Source organism: Ranitomeya imitator, chromosome 3 (genome assembly GCF_032444005.1).
Source record: "Ranitomeya imitator isolate aRanImi1 chromosome 3, aRanImi1.pri, whole genome shotgun sequence".
Classification (NCBI taxonomy): domain Eukaryota; kingdom Metazoa; phylum Chordata; class Amphibia; order Anura; family Dendrobatidae; genus Ranitomeya; species Ranitomeya imitator.
The window spans coordinates 533,269,679-533,290,699 of record NC_091284.1 but is presented as its reverse complement, the minus strand read 5'-3'; the positions used below and the strand labels follow the sequence as shown (position 1 = coordinate 533,290,699).

Here is a 21,021-nt window from a genome sequence, read left to right as displayed (position 1 = left end):
AATGCAGTTTTCCATTCATCTCCTTGCCTGATTCTCGCCAGATTATACGCACCACGAAGATCTATCTTAGTGAACCAACTAGCCCCCTTAATCCGAGCAAACAAGTCAGATAACAATGGCAAGGGATACTGAAATTTAACAGTGATCTTATTAAGAAGGCGGTAATCAATACACGGTCTCAGCGAACCATCCTTCTTGGCTACAAAGAAGAACCCTGCTCCCAGTGGTGATGACGATGGGCGAATATGTCCCTTCTCCAGGGATTCCTTCACATAACTGCGCATAGCGGCGTGTTCGGGCACGGATAAATTAAATAATCGACCTTTAGGGAATTTACTACCAGGAATCAAATTGATAGCACAATCACAATCCCTATGCGGAGGTAGAGCATCGGACTTGGGCTCTTCAAATACATCCTGATAATCAGACAAGAACTCTGGGACCTCAGAAGGGGTGGATGACGAAATCGACAAAAATGGAACATCACCATGTACCCCCTGACAACCCCAGCTGGATACCGACATGGAATTCCAATCCAATACTGGATTATGGGTTTGTAGCCATGGCAACCCCAACACGACCACATCATGCAGATTATGCAACACCAGAAAGCGAATAACTTCCTGATGTGCAGGAGCCATGCACATGGTCAGCTGGGCCCAGTATTGAGGTTTATTCTTGGCCAAAGGTGTAGCATCAATTCCTCTCAATGGAATAGGACACCGCAAAGGCTCCAAGAAAAACCCACAACGTTTAGCATAATCCAAATCCATCAGATTCAGGGCAGCGCCCGAATCCACAAACGCCATGACAGAAAACGACGACAAAGAGCATATCAAGGTAATGGACAGAAGGAATTTGGACTGTACAGTACCAATGACGGCAGACCTAGCGGACCGCTTAGTGCGCTTAGGACAATCAGAAATAGCATGAGTGGAATCGCCACAGTAGAAACACAGACCATTCAGACGTCTGTATTCCTGCCGTTCAACTCTAGTCATAGTCCTATCGCACTGCATAGGCTCAGGTTTAACCTCAGGCAGTACCGCCAAATGGTGCACAGATTTACGCTCGCGCAAGCGTCGACCGATCTGAATGGCCAAAGACAAAGACTCATTCAAACCAGCAGGCATAGGAAATCCCACCATGACATCCTTAAGAGCCTCAGAGAGACCCTTTCTGAACAAAGCTGCCAGCGCAGATTCATTCCACTGAGTGAGTACTAACCATTTCCTAAATTTCTGACAATATACTTCTATATCATCCTGACCCTGGCACAAAGCCAGCAAATTTTTCTCAGCCTGATCCACTGAATTAGGCTCATCATACAGCAATCCGAGCGCCAGGAAAAACGCATCGACACTACTCAATACAGGGTCTCCTGGCGCAAGAGAAAATGCCCAGTCTTGAGGGTCGCCGCGCAAAAAAGAAATAATAATCAAAACCTGTTGAATAGGATTACCAGAAGAATGAGGTTTCAAGGCCAGAAATAGCTTACAATTATTTTTGAAACTTAGAAACTTAGTTCTATCTCCAAAAAAACAAATCAGGAATAGGAATTCTTGGTTCTAACATAGATTTCTGATCAATAGTATCTTGAATTTTTTGTACATTTATAACGAGATTATCCATTGAAGAGCACAGACCCTGAATATCCATGTCCACACCTGTGTCCAGAATCACCCAAATGTCTAGGGGGGAAAAAAAAGTGAACACAGAGCAGAAAAAAAAAAAAAAATGATGTCAGAACTTTTTCTTTCCCTCTATTGAGAATCATTAGTTTGGCTCCTTGTACTGTTATGTTTGCTAATGACAGGTGTTATGAAGGCAATCCAGAAACACAGTGTGCTTAGCGATCAGAGCGCACACAGTGATCTGACAAATACCCAAAAATACAAGAACGAGCTCTGAGACGTGGAAACTCTGTAGACTGCACACCTGATCCTATCCTAAACACAACTAAAAGCGGCTGTGGATTGCGCCTAACAACTACCTAGACAACTCGGCACAGCCTAAGAAACTAGCTAGCCTGAAGATAGAAAAATAGGCCTGACTTGCCCCAAAGAAATTCCCCAAAGGAAAAGGCAGCCCCCCACATATAATGACTGTGAGTAAGATGAAAAGACAAAACGTAGGGATGAAATAGATTCAGCAAAGTGGGGCCCGATATTCTAGGACAGAGCGAGGATAGTAAAGCGAACTTTGCAGTCTACAAAAAACCCTAAAGCAAAACCACGCAAAGGGGCAAAAAAAACCCACCGTGCCGAACTAACGGCACGGCGGTACACCCTTTGCGTCTCAGAGCTTCCAGCAAAACAAAAGACAAGCTGGACAGAAAAAAAGCAACAAAAAAGCAAAAAGCACTTAGCTATACAGAGCAGCAGGTCACAGGAACAATCAGGAGAAGCTCAGATCCAACACTGAAACATTGACAAGGAGCAAGGATAGCAGCATCAGGCGGAGTTAAGTAATGAAGCAGTTAACGAGCTCACCAGAACACCTGAGGGAGGAAGCTCAGAAGCTGCAGTACCACTTGTGACCACAGGAGTGAATTCAGCCACAGAATTCACAACAGTTAGCATATAACACAGCCATAGTATAGAGCACAGCCATGCAGTATATAGCATAGCCACGTAGTATATGGCACAGCCACGTAGTATATAACACAGACCACGTAGTATATAACACAGCCCATGTAGTATATAGCACAGCCACGTAGCATATAGCACAGCCCATGTAGTATATAGCACAGCCACGTAGTATATAACACAGCCCACGTAGCATATAGCACAGCCCACATATCATATAGCACAGACACATAGTATATAGCACAGCCACGTATTATATAACACAGCCACGTATTATATAACACAGCCCATGTCGTATATAGCACAGCCACTTTTCATATAACACAGCCCACATAGTATATAACACACGTTTTATATGGCATAGCTCATGTAGTATATAACAGCCCTCGTAGTATACAGCACAGCCACGTAGTATATAGCACAGCCCACATAGTATATAACACAGCCCATGTAGCATATAGCACAGCCATGTACTGTAGAATATAGCACAGCCCACATTTCCCCCCCGAGAATGGCCCCACAGTCCACTACTCACTGTTACAGTAAAAAAACAAAAAACACACTCCTCACCTCTCCTCTTGCCCGTGCTGCTCCCTGCTCCTGTCTCAGCGGCTGCACTGCCTGACACACAATGAGTTTGCAATGACGTCATCGCGCACCCGCAGTGTCAGAGGCAGAGCGGGGAATGATGATAGAGGGAGCGTCAGCTGACGTTCTCTCCTCCATCATTGCTTTGAACTGTACCAGCAGACACCGGTATAGTTTAATGTGTCGGCGGGGGAGTCTCACAGGGGCCATATAGCGGCTGCGTGATGTGCTGCTAGCTGAGGGCCCCTGGGGGAGTGGGGACCCAAGGCAGCTGCCTACCCCTAACGCCGGCCCTCCCTGCAGGGACCCCCTGGAGCCTCAGTGTACCATACCGTGAATGGGCCCCCCGTCTCGCCAGGGCCCTGCCACTTGCCCGGGTGCGATCAATACGTTATCATCTATCCTACAGGTAGATGATAACTTGTTTTAACAACTGCTTTAAAGGCGTTTACCCATGAACAAAGTTCATTTTATTCACTAGATTTAGGGAATAATAAATTCCACAACTGTAAGTGATTAAAAAAATGTTCCTCTGCTAAGATAATCTTATATATGTGCCCTTGCTGTGTACTGTGTAATGGCTGTGTCTTGCCGTGCAGGAACATGGTCTGAGCAAAACAATGTGCTGACATTACAGCAGGGGATCACAGCTGATTCTTTCTGTGAGGTAAAACATTTCACTGCCTGTTTCTAAGCAATATCTTACCTCACAGAAAGAATCAGCTGCGATCCCCTGCTGTCCTGCCTTTATTCTCTCTTTTGCTTCCGCCCTGCCCAGGAGATATGATCAGACCATGTTCCTGCACGGTCAAACACAGCCATTACACAGTACACAGCAGGGGCACATTTATAGATTATCTCAGGACACGGACATTTTATTTAAACACATTCAATTGTTTAAATTATTATAATTCCAAGATCTAGTGAATAGAATTAACTTTTGTTCGTGGGAAAACCCCTTTAAGTCTCTCACTAGATGGACACTGTTTTGTACTGATTACTCTTCAGTTGTCACATCTATATTAAAAACCTTGCAGCAGATGACACTGGATGCACTTTTAACCACTGTCATTTTCTATGTCCACATGGCCGCTATTAAGCATATGTTTGAGTTGTGCAGAGCAGCAGTCTAGGTAAGATCGCTGCACCATAATCACATATAGAAAATAAAAATAATCTGTAATGAGAAAAAAATGTGTGAGAAAAGATATGCAGTAAGTCTTAGTATCTGATCCTAGGCAGTACATTCCTTGTAAACACTCTGATGACCTGCTTGACCCAGAAACTATTGAGAGACTGATGGAAATGTTCTTTGCTCATCTCTTTATGTGGATGATAATTTCATGGCTGCTATACGAGATCTGGCTTGATGCCGCCTTCCACTTGGAATGCAGATCACTCATTCAGCTACTCATTTAGCTATCCTTTGAACTGTATAATGTATTTATTTAACTCTTATTATGCTAATCAGCAGCACATTTCACAGTCCACCTTTTTGTATTTTTGCTAGGCGCCTTAATCTAATCGTATGGAGGGCTTTATCCCAGGAGGAAAGAGATAAGTGAGTCTCCACTTCATTTTGAGCGCTTGTTTGACTGTAGTAAAAAGGTTAATAATAATGTATTCTATGGTGTCTACAACTACATGAAGGGATAGTCCTGTGAGAAGATGTTAGAACCAATGCACAAGACCAATCAAAACGGGTAGATTGGTGGTGGTCTGATTTTTGAGAAGCCCACTGATTGACCTGCTAGCATAGCAGTCTGGCATACACACTGCCACTCAATTCATTCTCTATAAGAATTTGTCAGACTTAAATTCGATGGCTGTTGGCTGAATGTTTTCAGGCGATTGTTTGACCAACAGCCATATTGGTTGGCTCTCCCATACATAGCTACGACATTACCGTGTATGGTAGGCAAGACATGCGAGGTGGGGACTCGATGCACTTTCGATTGGTGAGCAAGCCCACTCCTCACTAATGCTGAGATGTACCAAATTATCAGATTGCCTCTACTACATCTGTATGTTTTGCTTTTTATTTTTGAGACATCAGCTAGGCCACATTCACACTATCAGTATTTGGTCAGTATTTTACATCAGTATGTGTAAGCCAAAATGAGGAGTGGAGCAGTCAGAGGAAAAATATACTAGATACACGTCACCACTTCTGGATTTTTACCCACTTCTGGTTTTGGCTTAAGGTACCGTCACACTAAGCGACACTGCAGCGATACCGACAACGATGTCGATCGCTGCAGCGTCGCTGTTTGGTCGCTGGAGAGCTGTCACACAGACAGCTCTCCAGCGACCAACGATGCCGGTAACCAGGGTAAACATCGGGTTACTAAGCGCAGGGCCGCGCTTAGTAACCCGATGTTTACCCTGGTTACCATCGTAAAAGTAAAAAAACAAACACTACATACTTACCTTCCGCTGTCTGTCCCCGGCGCTGTGCTTTCCTGCACTGACTGTGAGCACAGCGGCCAGAAAGCAGAGCAGTGACGTCACCGCTGTGCTTTCCGGCTGGCCGGCGCTCACAGCCAGTGCAGAGAAGCACAGCGGGGGACAGACAGCGGAAGGTAAGTATGTAGTGTTGTTTTTTTTACTTTTACGCTGGTAACCAGGGTAAACATCGGGTTACTAAGTGCGGCCCTGCGCTTAGTAACCCGATGTTTACCCTGGTTACCAGTGAAGACATCGCTGAATCAGCGTCACACACGCTGATTCAGCGATGTCTGCAGGAGGTCCAGTGACGAAATAAAGTGCTGGACTTTCTGCAGCGACCAACGACATCACAGCAGGATCCTGATCGCTGCTGCGTGTCAAACTTAATGATATCGCTAGCCAGGATCGCTAGCGATATCGTTCAGTGTGACGGTACCTTTACAAATACTGATGTAAAATACTGACCAAATACTTAAGGTGTGAACCTTATAGTATGTTGAACACATCATGTCACAGATAGCAGAGATGTTGTCATGAGTAACATATTACGTATGTCAAATGTTGTTATTTTAATGTTACCGGTATGTCTATTTCTGGTAAAAGCTTTGACAGTGACATCCCAATCTCATACTTGGATAATAAAGAAGCCCTCCTACAAGCTTTAGACAGACTAGGATGGCCTGTATCTGCTGAAGATGTAATGTTACTAGAAGAAGAGATACGAGCAGGAAAAACGTATATCCAACAAGCTCTAGATTTGCAGGAAACCACCAAGAACACAACACTGACTGAAAATTCTGCTACACAGGTAACATACAAGATCTCTTATAAAGAGTGAAAATATGAACATCGAATATGAAGTAAAATTTTATCCGCGCCATCCAAGAATTATCACTTTTTTATTTTTCATTCAACAGCCTACACACAGGGGCTTGATTTTTGAGGGGATTATTTGTTTGTTTTAATGACCCTGTTTAATATACCATACAATGTATTAAAAAACCTAAAACATAATTTTGGTTGGAATAGAAAAGAAAAGCGCAAATCCACAATTGTGTTTCGGGTTTAATTGTTAATGTGCTCCTGAGCCAACCTTTATCTAAGTTATTGTGGTAGGCTTTTTTTTTGTCACTTATGCACAGAAACATTTTTTTTTTTACAAAATATCATTTGTTTTTGCATCACCGTATTCTGAGAGCTGCAACTTTTATATTTAGCCACAGACAGAGCCATGCGAGAGGTTGTTTTTTGCAATATGAATTTACATTTACGTTGATTATTTTTTGCGCCTTTTTTTGTGTGTCCGTATAATGAAAAAGCTACGTTTTTGGAGTGTGTTTTGTTTATTTTATTTATGGTGTTTCTTGCTCAGAATAAGTAATGTGGCAGTTTTATACAGTAGTTAGGGATACAATAATACCAATAATATGTAATTTTTGGGGGGACATTTTACATATAAACTGCATTTTTAGGGACAAAGACAGTTTTCCCCCAAAAAATTATGTTTTCTTTTATTATTTTTACATTTTTACAAATTCTGTTTATTTATTTTTTTACTCATCCTCACTATGGGACTTGTACAATGGTCTTATTGCTGCTCTAACATACAGCAATACTCTTTATTGCAGGGCATCAGACCTGTCTGTTTTGACACCTGGCATATATATATGGTAGGGCCTTACAGATCTCTATAGCTGGTACATTGTCAACCATAGGGATACCACACTCGTGAACACAGGGTGCTAATGAGACTAAAGAGGGTCGCTATTGACAGCTGCATCTAGCAGGTTAAAATGTCACAATTGGTGTGTAACCCTGGTAGGTGAGGACCCACTGCACAACGGGCTGGTCTTACTCTAAAGGGGCATGACCAGGGCTGTATTTGCCACTAGGCACTTGAGGGCACGTGCCTAGGGTGGGAGGGTGCGGTGGGGCAGCACCTGAGCAAGTTTTTTTTTTAAAGTCCTTGGTCGCCCCGCCCACGGCCGAAACCGCCCGCCCGCCTCAGTCTTCCGGCTGCTGTTGGGTGGTATCTCAGGCAAGTCACTGCTGAGGAGTGAGGACGTCCAGCAGAAAGTCTGGAGGAATCTCTGCGCAGTGCTCAGAGTCAGGAAGGAAAGGGTTAACGAGTTCTTCACAAAACTGATGCTCCCTCATTTCCTGCTGTGTCATTGGATATTAATAAAATGAGGGAAGTATAGGGAGGCTGTGTGGGGCTCATGCAGTGTATATAGGGAGGATGTGTGGGGCTCATGCAGTGTATAAAGGGAGGCTGTGTGGGGCTCATGCAGTGTATATAGGGAGGCTGTGTGGCCCTCATGCAGTGTATATAGGGAGGCTGTGTGGGGCTCATGCACTGTATATAGGGAAGCTGTGTGGGGCTCGTGCAGTATATAGGGAGGCTGTGTGGGACTCATGCAGTATATAGGGAGGCAGGGAGGCTGTGTGGGACTCATGCAGTATATAGGGAGGCTGTGTGGGGCTCATGCAGTGTATATAGGGAGGCTGTGTGGCCCTCATGCAGTGTATATAGGGAGGCTGTGTGGCCCTCATGCAGTGTATATAGGGAGGCTGTGTGGGGCTCATGCCATATATAGGGAGGCTGTGTGGGGCTCATGCTGTATTTAATGAGACTGTGTGGGGCTCATGCTGTACATAGGGAGGCTGTGTGGGACTCATGCAGTATATAGGGAGGCTGTGTGGGGCTTATGCCGTATATAGGGAGGCTGTGTCGGTCTCATGCAGTATATAGGGAGGCTGTGAGACTCATGCAGTGTATATATAGAGAGGCTATGTGGGTCTAATGCCGTATATAGGGAGGCTGTGTGTAGCTCATGCCGTATATAGGGAGGCTGTGTGGGGCTCATTTCATATATAGGGAGGCTGTGTGGGTCTCATGCCGGGTATAGGGATGCTGTGTGGGTCTCATGCTGTATATAGGGAGGCTGTGTGGGTCTCATGCCGTATATAGGGAGGCTGTGTGTAGCTCATGCCGTATATAAGGAGGCTGTGTGGGGCTCATGCCATATATAGGGAGGCTGTGTGGGTCTCATGCCGTATATAGGGAGGCTGTGTGGGTCTCATGCCGTATATAGGGAGGCTGTGTGTAGCTCATGCCGTATATAGTGAGGCTGTGTGGGTCTCATGCCGTATATAGGGAGGCTGTGTGTAGCTCATGCCGTATATAGGGAGGTTGTGTGTAGCTCATGCCGTATATAGGGAGGCTGTGTGTAGCTCATGCCGTATATAGGGAGGCTGTGTGGGGCTCATGCCATATATAGGGAGGCTGTGTGGGTCTCATGCTGTATATAGGGAGGCTGTGTGGGTCTCATGCCGTATATAGGGAGGCTGTGTGTAGCTCATGCCGTATATAGGGAGGCTGTGTGGGGCTCATGCCATATATAGGGAGGCTGTGAGACTCATAAGGTGTATATATAGAGAGGCTGTGTGGGTCTCATGGCGTATATAGGGATGTTGTGTGGTGCTCATGCAGTGTATATAGGGAGGCTGTGTGGGTCTCATGCTGTATATAGGGAGGCTGTGTGTGGCTCATGCCGTATATAGGGAGGCTGTGTGGGGCTCATGCTGTATATAGGGAGGCTGTGTGTAGCTCATGCCGTATATAGGGAGGCTGTGTGGCTCATGCCATATATAAAGAGGCTGTGTGGGGCTCATGCTGTATATAGGGAGGCTGTGAGACCCGTGTAGAGACATTGGCCCGTGTAGAGACTGCGACCCCCTGGTACCCGCGGTATCAGTACAGAGACTGTGACTCCTGGTACCCACGGTATCAGTGCAGAGCACCTGATTCCTGGTGAGAGACTTAATAATAGACTGACCATCATTTTCCCGACATAGGCTGTGCTGTAAAAGCTAAAGACTCAGAGCCTGTGCATATCACATTAACTCCCGAAACCCCAAGCAGCGGGCTCCTAGAGACTACTCAGCCCACGGACATCAGAGGGACGACAAGTGCCGCTGTTTCTCGGCGCCTACGTTGGAGAAGACGACCCTTCAAGCAAGTCCTCATCAGACTGATAGGTGTTCTTTTCTCAAGAAATCCTGCTTATTTCTGTTACACTGTTTGACTACCATATTTTTGCATTGTTTTCTTGTTAGTTATATTCTACTGCTTCCTCCCTGCGAGGAGAACCTGATTCCTGTTATTAAACCCCTCAACTGTTGGTCTGTCTGTTCCCGTGTGACATATTCAGTACCTGCATACTATTACATTTGGCGTAGTCGGCAGAATGTCACATGGTAGTGTGGACAAGGCAGACCAAGCAGCTGGGGAAGTTCCCAGGTTTAGCATTTCCCTGGGAGCCATGTTGAGTACTTTGCCAAGGTTCACTGGGAACAATGTAATGCTGTGGAGTTGGACGGAGCGTATCCGGGGAATGATGTCGATGCATCCCATTACACCAGCCCTAGAGGCAGAAATTGCATTGACGGCCCTGGAGGGGGAGGCGCAGGATTCTGTCATGCATATGGAGCGCCCCCAGACACAGGGCCACGCGTTTCGGTACCGGGCCTCTCTGGTTCGGTTCTGAGGCTGTCACGGTGGCTAGACCCGGTCCGCGACCCTGCTAAGGGGCGTCCAATGAAAGTAGTGAAACAGTCTGTCAGGGGTTCGTGACGCCACCTGTGGTGTTCGGTCAGGGTGACCGATGCTGCTATGGGGTCCGCTGGGGTGATGGAATGGCAGCTGGATGATATAACTTCCCACAGGTGAAGTATGTCCCCAGGGCTTCCCAGTGGTGTAGGTGGCGATGGTGTGAGGTGCAGTCAATAATGAGGACACAAGGTTGTAGTCTCTTTACCGCTTTACTGAAGGCTTCAGGATCCTCAATCCAGAGTACGTTTAACAGGGCTCTCAGAGACCGGCCGGTCCAATGGGCACATCCAGAGCTTCCTTCGCAGATGGAAATCGTTGCCTACCACTAGCGCCTGTGTGTTGTAGTCCTACCCTGCTGAGCATTCGGAATAGTCCTCACAACTGCTGTTTTTGTTCGTTCGTTCTCTACAGCTCTCTTTCGTTCTCTTTAGTTCCAGATGATACTAGTTTCTCGTCCCCCAGGTATATTTTGGCTAGGACGCACCCGTATGACGGGAATGCTTGGAGGTCTTCTGGGACCCTAGAGACGCCCCTCTCCAAATGTTGCCCCCTATGTCTTCTTAGGAAATTTAAGGTAGACAGCCAACCTATAATTAACTGTTCAGCGGAGTTTGAAGTAAGGCCTGAAGTCAGTTACTCCTACGGTGTTCCGGCCACCGACTACGCGCCTCAGTAAGATGTTGCCTCTCTCTCTCTCGGCACGACTCTTACTGGCTCTCCTTTGTGCTTGATCTCGTTTACACTGTTCCACAATATTCTTCCCTTCGTGTCTCTTTCTTAGGATACCGCCGCAGGGTGTGCAGGCGCGGTTCCGTTATGTTCTGTTCTGTTCGCTAGGCACCTGCCAGGTTCCCACGCCTGACAGGGGCCCCCCTGTGCCTTCTCCCTGCAACACCCCCTGCCACGGGATGTTGCCTGAATCCAACCCAGTCAGCTTCTGACTAACTTCCTCCCCAGCCCCTAGTTTTACCAGTGTGAGGAGTGGCCCAATAAATAAAGCCTTTTTTCCCCCTAGTGGCCGGTGTGTGAAGTGTAATGTGTTCTGGTGATTCCTGGTCAGGAGAACTCCTTAGTGCCATCAGACGTACCGCTACTCCCCTTTAGCGGCAGAGTGCCATACATGCAACGACCAGGTCTCTGGGGCGCTGCACTCCCCCCCGGTTAAATCCAGTACTCCTAGACTGGGAAGAAGAACAACAATACAAAACAGCAAAAGACATACAAAATTTTTGAAATGCTTAGAACAAGTAAATAGAAAAGGTGCTTCCCTTTATGGGAGGTAAGGACACTTGAACGTTGCAAACAAAACAAGGTTAAATATTTTTAAATAACATTTTTGACTATAAATAACTCTCAGTACCCAGCCGGGTATTCTACTAAGTGCAAACTCTGATTTAACTTTTCCTTTAAGGGCGTATAAGCTGAACCCACTAAAGGCCTGCTATAAAATACTATGACAACATTTCAACTTTCTTTCCGTTCCAACTTCACCAATGCAGGACCACCTAGCTCCTTGGCTGGGCCTACTGCCATTGTGCCGACCATCTTTCTACATCTCTCAGGAGGACTCTCTCTCTAACCCTGGAAGCATCATCTTCGCAAAGTCTTCTCTCGCTTGTAAAACCAGTAGGGAGCACCTTTAAGAAGGTGCAAATTATATACAAACAGTTTTGGATTAATTCACCGTCCATGATCCGGCAGCCTTTCAAACAATGATGAACTTGTACAAACGTAGAAAAGAAATAGAAAACAATAGGGATCCCGGGTAAACAAAGGGACCCCTTTAAGAAATAACCCTAGTCGGGTTTAAAGCAGCAAACAGGAAACAGTTAACTATTTACAATTGCGAGTTTCGGGGTTTAGTGCTGTAACTCAGGGGGTAGCACCGGTCTGAGTAGCCAAGCTGGATACTGGCGGCTACCAGGTGCCACATAAGGGGCTCCCTCACTCCAGATGGGGGCCTTATGGCTTTGCATATCTCTTTTCTCATCCGATGCGGTATCAATGTCACTAATCGGTTCTTCAGGTATAATCTGGGTTCGAGTGTCAATTTTGGTAGTAGATTCAGTAGCGGCAATAATGCCCACTGTGGTAGTAGTATCAGGATTCGTCAGTTCAAAGTTAATCTTAGTCATGACAGCAGGTGGCGCTGCTGCGGAGCCTATCAGTAGGTCTTCTGTCACTGGGGCAGGGTCGTTCTTCATACCTGCTTCAGAGGCGGTCCCTCCGTTGCCGGCATGCTCCGTCTCCACTGGGATCTGGAACGCTGACTGCGGGGCCTTGCGCTGCGGCATCGTCATCTCTGTTTGCAGTATCTCGCTTTTCGGCACAGCCTTGCTTTCTGGCTTCGGAGCGCTGGAACTTCTTTCTTGCTCCGGACCAGACGAGGCTGCCGACAGATGTCTGGTGAGGCCCCCGGTGACGATCTCCTTCCACCCGGCCTCAGTGCTCAGCTGCGTCCGCCGGAGTCGATCGCTGAGCTCGTCCACCACTCCAGCCTGTAGGAAGATGGGGCCAACAGGTGACGCCTGGCCGCGGTATCTCTCTGGGTAGCTGGGGGAGTCCTCGGCTCCGACCCCACGCTCCGGTCCCGGGCGGCTTGTCATGGCGTCCTCCACGTGACTCACTTCTTCTCTCTCCTTGTCCTTTTTCCGCTCTCTCCTTCGTGGGCGGTTTCGCTTTCTTTGTCTCCGCCTTCCACTGAGGATCAGGAGGCGGATCTCGGCTGCTGACGGACACGTCCTCAAAGTACAGAAATATTTAGACTGGGCGGCCATTACTTTTCGCGCTCTTCAGCTTGTCCACGCCCACTTCCACGCCCTTCTTCTCCTGCGCTCCTTGTGGCGCTACAATGGCGGCAGTTTTGGCGGGAATCTTGCGACAATAGCAGTACACAATCTTTGCAATAAATCACAGTTCAAACACGTTTCAATCACAGTTCCAAGGTACACATGACCTGCTTCTCAGGCTTAAGTACGATCCTGTTCGTGACGCCAAGTTGGAGCGCCCCCAGACACAGGGCCACGCGTTTCGGTACCGGGCCTCTCTGGTTCGGTTCTGAGGCTGTCACGGTGGCTAGACCCGGTCCGCGACCCTGCTAAGGGGCGTCCAATGAAATTAGTGAAACAGTCTGTCAGGAGTTTCGTGACGCCACCTGTGGTGTTCGGTCAGGGTGACTGACGCTGCTATGGGGTCCGCTGGGGTGATGGAATGGCAGCTGGATGGTATACCTTCCCACAGGTGAAGTATGTCCCCAGGGCTTCCCAGTAAGGTAGATGGTGATGGTGTGAGGTGCAGGCAATAACGAGGACACAAGGTTGCAGTCTCTTTACCTCTTTACTGAAGGCTTCAGGATCCTCAATCCAGAGTACGTTTAACAGGGCTCTCAGAGACCGGCCGGTCCGATGGGCACATCCAGAGCTTCCTTCGCAGATGGAAATCGTTGCCTACCACTAGCACCTGTGTGTTGTAGTCCTACCCTGCTGAGCATTCGGAATAGTCCTCACAACTGCTGTTCTCGTTCATTCGTTCTCTACAGCTTTCTTTCGTTCTCTTTAGTTCCAGATGTTACTAGTTTCTCGTCCCCAGGCATATTTTGGCTAGGACGCACCCGTATGACGGGAAGGCTTGGAGGTCTTCCGGGACCCTAGAGACGCCCCTCTCCCAATGTTGCCCCCTATGTCTTCTTAGGAAATTTAAGGTAGACAGCCAACCTATAATTAACTGTCCAGCGGAGTTTGAAGTAAGGCCTGAAGTCAGTTACTCCTACGGTGTTCCGGCCACCGACTACGCACCTCAGTAAGATGTTGCCTCTCTCTCTTTCGGCACGACTCTTACTGGCTCTCCTTTGTGCTTGATCTCGTTTACACTGTTCCACAATATCCTTCCCTTCGTGTCTCTTTCTTAGGATACCGCCGCAGGGTGTGCAGGCGCGGTTCCGTTACGTTCTGTTCTGTTCGCTAGGCACCTGCCAGGTTCCCACGCCTGACAGGGGCCCCCCTGTGCCTTCTCCCTGCAACACCCCCTGCCACGGGATGTTGCCTGAATCCAACCCAGTCAGCTTCTGACTAACTTCCTCCCCAGCCCCTAGTTTTACCAGTGTGAGGAGTGGCCCAATAAATAAAGCCTTTTTCTCCCCCTAGTGGCCGGAGTGTGAAGTGTAATGTGTTCTGGTGATACCTGGTAAGGAGAACTCCTTAGTGCCATCAGACGTACCGCTACTCCCCTTTAGCGGCAGAGTGCCATACTGCAACGACCAGGTCTCTGGGGCGCTGCACATAGGTACCCTCGGGAGAGAGATACCCTGGACAAAGTGCTGCGCATACTTGAGGAGACGCATGGGGACGCCACTGACGTAGGGGAACTTCGCATGTGACTGTTTCACCGGGTGCAACGGGAGGGGGAGACTGTGACCCAATTCATGAATGCCCTACAAGAGCTTCACACTGCTATAAGACGAAAGGATGGTGTAGGGGTTGGGTCAGTTGATATGGTGCTCAGAGATCAGCTGGTGACGGGACTGCGTGACGCAATGATGAAACAGGCACTGCGAGAGCGCATGCGAGTAAAGCCAGACATGACTTTCTCTGAGATTGGCAGTGAGGTGCGTGTGCGAGAACAAGAACAGGGAGTGACGGGGCTGGTGGGAAGTGTGCAGACCGGGGAGGTAACCACCACCGCAGACAAAATCCACCAGTGGGTGGAGGACCTGAGAATGGAGATTAGACAGGTCCGTGAAGAAATGGTGGCCTCCAGAAGAACTCTGACAGAAGGGCCCGACCCTCTGGTGCGAGACAGAGAAACTGCCCCCGAAGGGAGGGTGAAACTACCAGGAGGAGAAGCCCTCTTACATGCTACACTTGTGGAGAATCCGGCCACATTGCTCGATGGTGTCCCCGGCGGAGCCGACTATCCCTGAGCCCTCCTTTAAACTAGGTGGCTCTGAGTTCAAGGGGCACCGCTCGGAGCGTGAAGAACAGAGGAGGAGTCGTGAAAGTCCCCACAGCCTTGTTTCCACATGCCCTCTGGTCTGGGCAGAAATCAATGGAAGAGCAGTGCGGTGCTTGATAGACACCGGCTGACAAGTGACCACCATGCCTGAGAGATATTTCCGCCATCACTTCACAGAGGCGCTACAGCCCGAATGGGGCCCTGTGATCAAACTTAAGGTGGCCAATCACTTGCCCATCTCGGTCGCAGGGGTGTATGGATGAACATAGAGGTCTGCAGAAAAGACATTGGGAGAAGAGGAGTGGTACTGGTGGATGGAGATGTAGCTAAAGATCATACCGTGACCCTGGGCATGAATGTGTTAAAAGACCTCGGAAGCCTGGTTTTCAATGAGTCCCCGGAACAGTTCCTGCAACAATGGAGCAACCAAACCCCCATAGAAGGGTCTTTCAACATTTGATATGGACCGCCCAGGTCCGGGAAGCCTACAGCGATGGAACGGAACTCGGCAAAGTTGTCGCCCCCACCTCAGTGAATCGAGTGTTGCCCCTTGGACAGACGGTGCTTCCCCTGCCTATATGAGCCGGCATCCCGCTGGAAGGGGTCGAAGTCCAAATTGAGCCCAGCAGAGCCGACCAGCTGCCGTCAGGAAAATTGGTCATGCGGTCCCTGGCTACCGTGAGGGATGGAACTGTCTTTTTGTGCTGCATAAATTTGGGGGAGACAGATACAACTTTGCCCCCTAGAAGCAAAGTCGCCCAAGTCACGGGCCTCCCAGACGAGTTGGTCCTGTTATGGCTGGCAATCAGGCAACACAGCGTGCAGTAATCAGCGCACATACAGAGATCTGGCAATAACCCAAAACAATAGGACGAGCTCTGAGACGTGGAATCTCTGTAGACTGCAGTACCTGATCTATCCTCACACAACTGGAAGCAGCAGTGGATTGCGCCTACCAACTACCTATGCAACTCGGCCTGAGGAGCTGACTAGCCTGAAGATAGAAATACAAGCCTGACTTACCTCAGAGAAATACCCCAAAGGAATAGGCAGCCCCCACATATAATGACTGTTAGCAAGATGAAAAGACAAACGTAGGAATGAAATAGATTCAGCAAAGTGAGGCCCGATATTCTAGACAGAGCGAGGATAGCAAAGAGAACTATGCAGTCTACAAAAAACCCTAAAACGAAAACCACGCAAAGGGGCAAAAAGACCCACCGTGCCGAACTAACAGCACGGCGGTGCACCCCTTTGCTTCTCAGAGCTTCCAGCAAAAGAAAATAACAAGCTGGACAGAAAAAACAGAAAACAAACTAGAAGCACTTATCTAGCAGAGCAGCAGGCCCAAGGAAAGATGCAGTAGCTCAGATCCAACACTGGAACATTGACAAGGAGCAAGGAAGACAGACTCAGGTGGAGCTAAATAGCAAGGCAGCCAACGAGCTCACCAAAACACCTGATGGAGGAAGCCCAGAGACTGCAATACCACTTGTGACCACAGAAGTGAACTCAGCCACAGAATTCACAACAGTACCCCCCCCTTGAGGAGGGGTCACCGAACCCTCACCAGAACCCCCAGGCCGACCAGGATGAGCCACATGAAAGGCACGAACAAGATCTGGGGCATGGACATCAGAGGCAAAAACCCAGGAATTATCTTCCTGAGCATAACCCTTCCATTTGACCAGATACTGGAGTTTCCGTCTAGAGACACGAGAATCCAAAATCTTCTCCACAATATACTCCAATTCCCCCTCCACCAAAACAGGGGCAGGAGGCTCCACAGATGGAACCATAGGTGCCACGTATCTCCTCAACAACGACCTATGGAATACATTATGTATGGAAAAGGAGTCTGGGAGGGTCAGACGAAAAGACACCGGATTCAGAATCTCAGAAATCCTATACGGACCAATAAAACGAGGTTTAAATTTAGGAGAGGAAACCTTCATAGGTATATGACGAGAAGATAACCAAACCAGATCTCCAACACGAAGTCGGGGTCCCACACGGCGTCTGCGATTAGCGAAAAGCTGAGCCTTCTCCTGGGACAAGGTCAAATTGTCCACTACCTGAGTCCAGATCTGCTGCAACCTGTCCACCACATAATCCACACCAGGACAGTCCGAAGACTCAACCTGTCCTGAAGAGAAACGAGGATGGAACCCAGAATTGCAGAAAAATGGAGAGACCAAGGTAGCCGAGCTGGCCCGATTATTAAGGGCGAACTCAGCCAACGGCAAAAATGACACCCAATCATCCTGGTCAGCGGAAACAAAACATCTCAGATATGTTTCCAAGGTCTGATTGGTTCGTTCGGTCTGGCCATTAGTCTGAGGATGGAAGGCCGAGGAAAAAGATAGGTCAATGCCCATCCTACCACAAAAGGCTCGCCAGAACCTCGAGACAAACTGGGAACCTCTGTCAGAAACAATATTCTCAGGAATGCCATGTAAACGAACCACATGCTGGAAGAACAAAGGCACCAAATCAGAGGAGGAAGGCAATTTAACCAAGGGCACCAGATGGACCATTTTAGAAAAGCGATCACAGACCACCCAAATGACAGACATCTTTTGAGAAACGGGAAGGTCAGAAATGAAATCCATCGAAATATGTGTCCAAGGCCTCTTCGGGACCGGCAAGGGCAAAAGCAACCCACTGGCACGTGAACAGCAGGGCTTAGCCCTAGCACAAATTCCACAGGACTGCACAAAAGCACGCACATCCCGTGACAGAGATGGCCACCAGAAGGATCTAGCAACCAACTCCCTGGTACCAAAGATTCCTGGATGACCGGCCAGCACCGAACAATGAAGTTCAGAGATAACTTTACTAGTCCACCTATCAGGGACGAACAGTTTCTCGGCCGGACAACGATCAGGTTTATTAGCCTGAAATTTCTGCAACACTCTCCGCAAATCAGGGGAGATGGCAGACACAATGACTCCTTCCTTGAGGATACTCGCCGGCTCAGATAACCCCGGAGAGTCGGGCACAAAACTCCTAGACAGAGCATCCGCCTTCACATTTTTAGAGCCCGGAAGGTATGAAATCACAAAATCAAAACGAGCAAAAAATAACGACCAACGGGCCTGTCTAAGATTCAAGCGCTTGGCAGACTCAAGATAAGTAAGGTTCTTATGATCAGTCAAAACCACCACGCGATGCTTAGCACCCTCAAGCCAATGACGCCACTCCTCGAATGCCCACTTCATGGCCAGCAACTCTCGGTTGCCCACATCATAATTACGCTCAGCAGCAGAAAATTTCCTGGAAAAGAAAGCACATGGTTTGAACACTGAGCAACCAGAACCTCTCTGTGACAAAACCGCCCCTGCACCAATCTCAGAAGCATCAACCTCGACCTGGAACGGAAGAGAAACATCAGGTTGACACAACACAGGGGCACAGCAAAAACGACGCTTCAACTCCTGAAAAGCTTCCACGGCAGCAGAAGACCAATTAACCAAATCAGCACCCTTCTTGGTCAAATCGGTCAATGGTCTGGCAATGCTAGAAAAATTACAGATGAAGCGACGATAAAAATTAGCAAAGCCCAGGAATTTCTGCAAACTTTTTAGAGATGTCGGCTGAGTCCAATCCTGGATGGCCTGAACCTTAACCGGATCCATCTCGATAGTAGAAGGGGAAAAGATGAACCCCAAAAATGAAACTTTCTGCACACCGAAGAGACACTTTGATCCCTTCACGAACAAGGAATTAGCACGCAGTACCTGGAAAACCATTCTGACTTGCTTCACATGAGACTCCCAATCATCTGAGAAGATCAAAATGTCATCCAAGTAAACAATCAAGAATTTATCCAGATACTCACGGAAAATGTCATGCATAAAAGACTGAAAAACAGATGGAGCATTGGCAAGTCCGAACGGCATCACCAGATACTCAAAATGACCCTCGGGCGTATTAAATGCCGTTTTCCATTCATCTCCCTGCCTGATTCTCACCAGATTATACGCACCACGAAGATCAATCTTAGTAAACCAACTAGCCCCCTTAATCCGAGCAAACAAGTCAGAAATCAATGGCAAGGGATACTGAAAGTTAACAGTGATCTTATTAAGAAGGCGGTAATCAATACACGGTCTTAGCGAACCATCCTTCTTGGCTACAAAAAAGAACCCTGCTCCCAATGGTGACGACGATGGGCGAATATGTCCCTTCTCCAGGGACTCCTTCACATAACTGCGCATAGCGGTGTGTTCAGGTACGGACAAATTAAATAAACGACCCTTAGGGAATTTACTACCAGGAATCAAATCGATAGCACAATCACAATTCCTATGCGGAGGAAGGGCATCAGACTTGGACTCTTCAAATACATCCTGAAAGTCCGACAAGAACTCTGGGATGTCAGAAGGAATGGATGACGAAATAGACAAAAATGGAACATCACCATGTACTCCCTGACAACCCCAGCTGGTTACCGACATAGAGTTCCAATCCAATACTGGATTATGGGTTTGTAGCCATGGCAACCCCAACACGACCACATCATGCAAATTATGCAGTACCAAAAAGCGAATAACTTCCTGATGTGCAGGAGCCATGCACATGGTCAGCTGGGCCCAGTACTGAGGCTTATTCTTGGCCAGAGGTGTAGCATCAATTCCTCTCAACGGAATAGGACACCGCAAAGGCTCCAAGAAAAATCCACAACGTTTAGCATAATCCAAATCCATCAGATTCAGGGCAGCGCCTGAATCCACAAACGCCATGACAGAATATGATGACAAAGAGCACATTAAGGTGATGGACAAAAGGAATTTGGACTGTACAGTACCAATAACGGCAGAGCTATCGAACCGCCTAGTGCGTTTAGGACAATTAGAAATAGCATGAGTAGAATCACCACAATAGAAACACAGTCTGTTCAGACGTCTGTGTTCGTGCCGTTCTACTTTAGTCATAGTCCTGTCGCACTGCATAGGCTCAGGCTTACTCTCAGACAATACCGCCAGATGGTGCACAGATTTACGCTCGCGCAAGCGACGACCGATCTGAATGGCCAAGGACATAGACTCATTCAAACCAGCAGGCATAGGAAATCCCACCATTACATCCTTAAGAGCTTCAGAGAGACCCTTTCTGAACAAAGCCGCTAGTGCAGATTCATTCCACAGAGTGAGTACTGACCATTTTCTAAATTTCTGACAATATACTTCTACATCATCCTGACCCTGGCATAAAGCCAGCAGATTTTTCTCAGCTTGATCCACTGAATTAGGCTCATCGTAAAGCAATCCCAGCGCCTGGAAAAATGCATTAACATTACTCAATGCAGAATCTCCTGGTGCAAGAGAAAACGCCCAGTCCTGTGGGTCGCCGCGCAAAAAAGAAATAATAATCAAAACCTGTTGAATAGGATTACCAGAAGAATGAGGTTTCAAGGCCAAAAATAGCTTACAATTATTTCTGAAGCTCAGGAACTTAGTTCTGTCACCAAAAAACAAATCAGGAATCGGAATTCTTGGTTCTAGCATCGATTTCTGATCAATAGTATCTTGAATCTTTTGTACATTTACAACGAGATTATCCATTGAGGAGCACAGAGCCTGAATATCCATGTCCACAGCTGTGTCCTGAAGCACTCTAATGTCTAGGGGAAAAAAAAGACTGAAGACAGAGCTAAGAAAAAAAAATGATGTCAGGATTTCTTTTTTCCCTCTATTGGAAATCATTGAAAGGGCTCCTTGTACTGTTATGGCTGGCAATCAGGCAACACAGCGTGCAGTAATCAGCGCACATACAGAGATCTGGCAATAACCCAAAACAATAGGACGAGCTCTGAGACGTGGAATCTCT

The 21,021-nt window shown here is 47.7% G+C and overlaps 1 protein-coding gene across 1 annotated transcript in view; it reads left to right on the top strand.

Moving 5' to 3' along the window:
• Positions 1–21,021, top strand: part of VWA3B (von Willebrand factor A domain containing 3B) — a 430,059-nt gene that overhangs the window by 254,385 nt on the left and 154,653 nt on the right. Inside the window, exons 21-22 of the mRNA XM_069757817.1 lie at positions 4,687–4,737; positions 6,228–6,432. Coding sequence (XP_069613918.1) covers positions 4,687–4,737; positions 6,228–6,432 — 256 coding nt within the window. The remainder of the gene's footprint in view (positions 1–4,686; positions 4,738–6,227; positions 6,433–21,021) is intronic.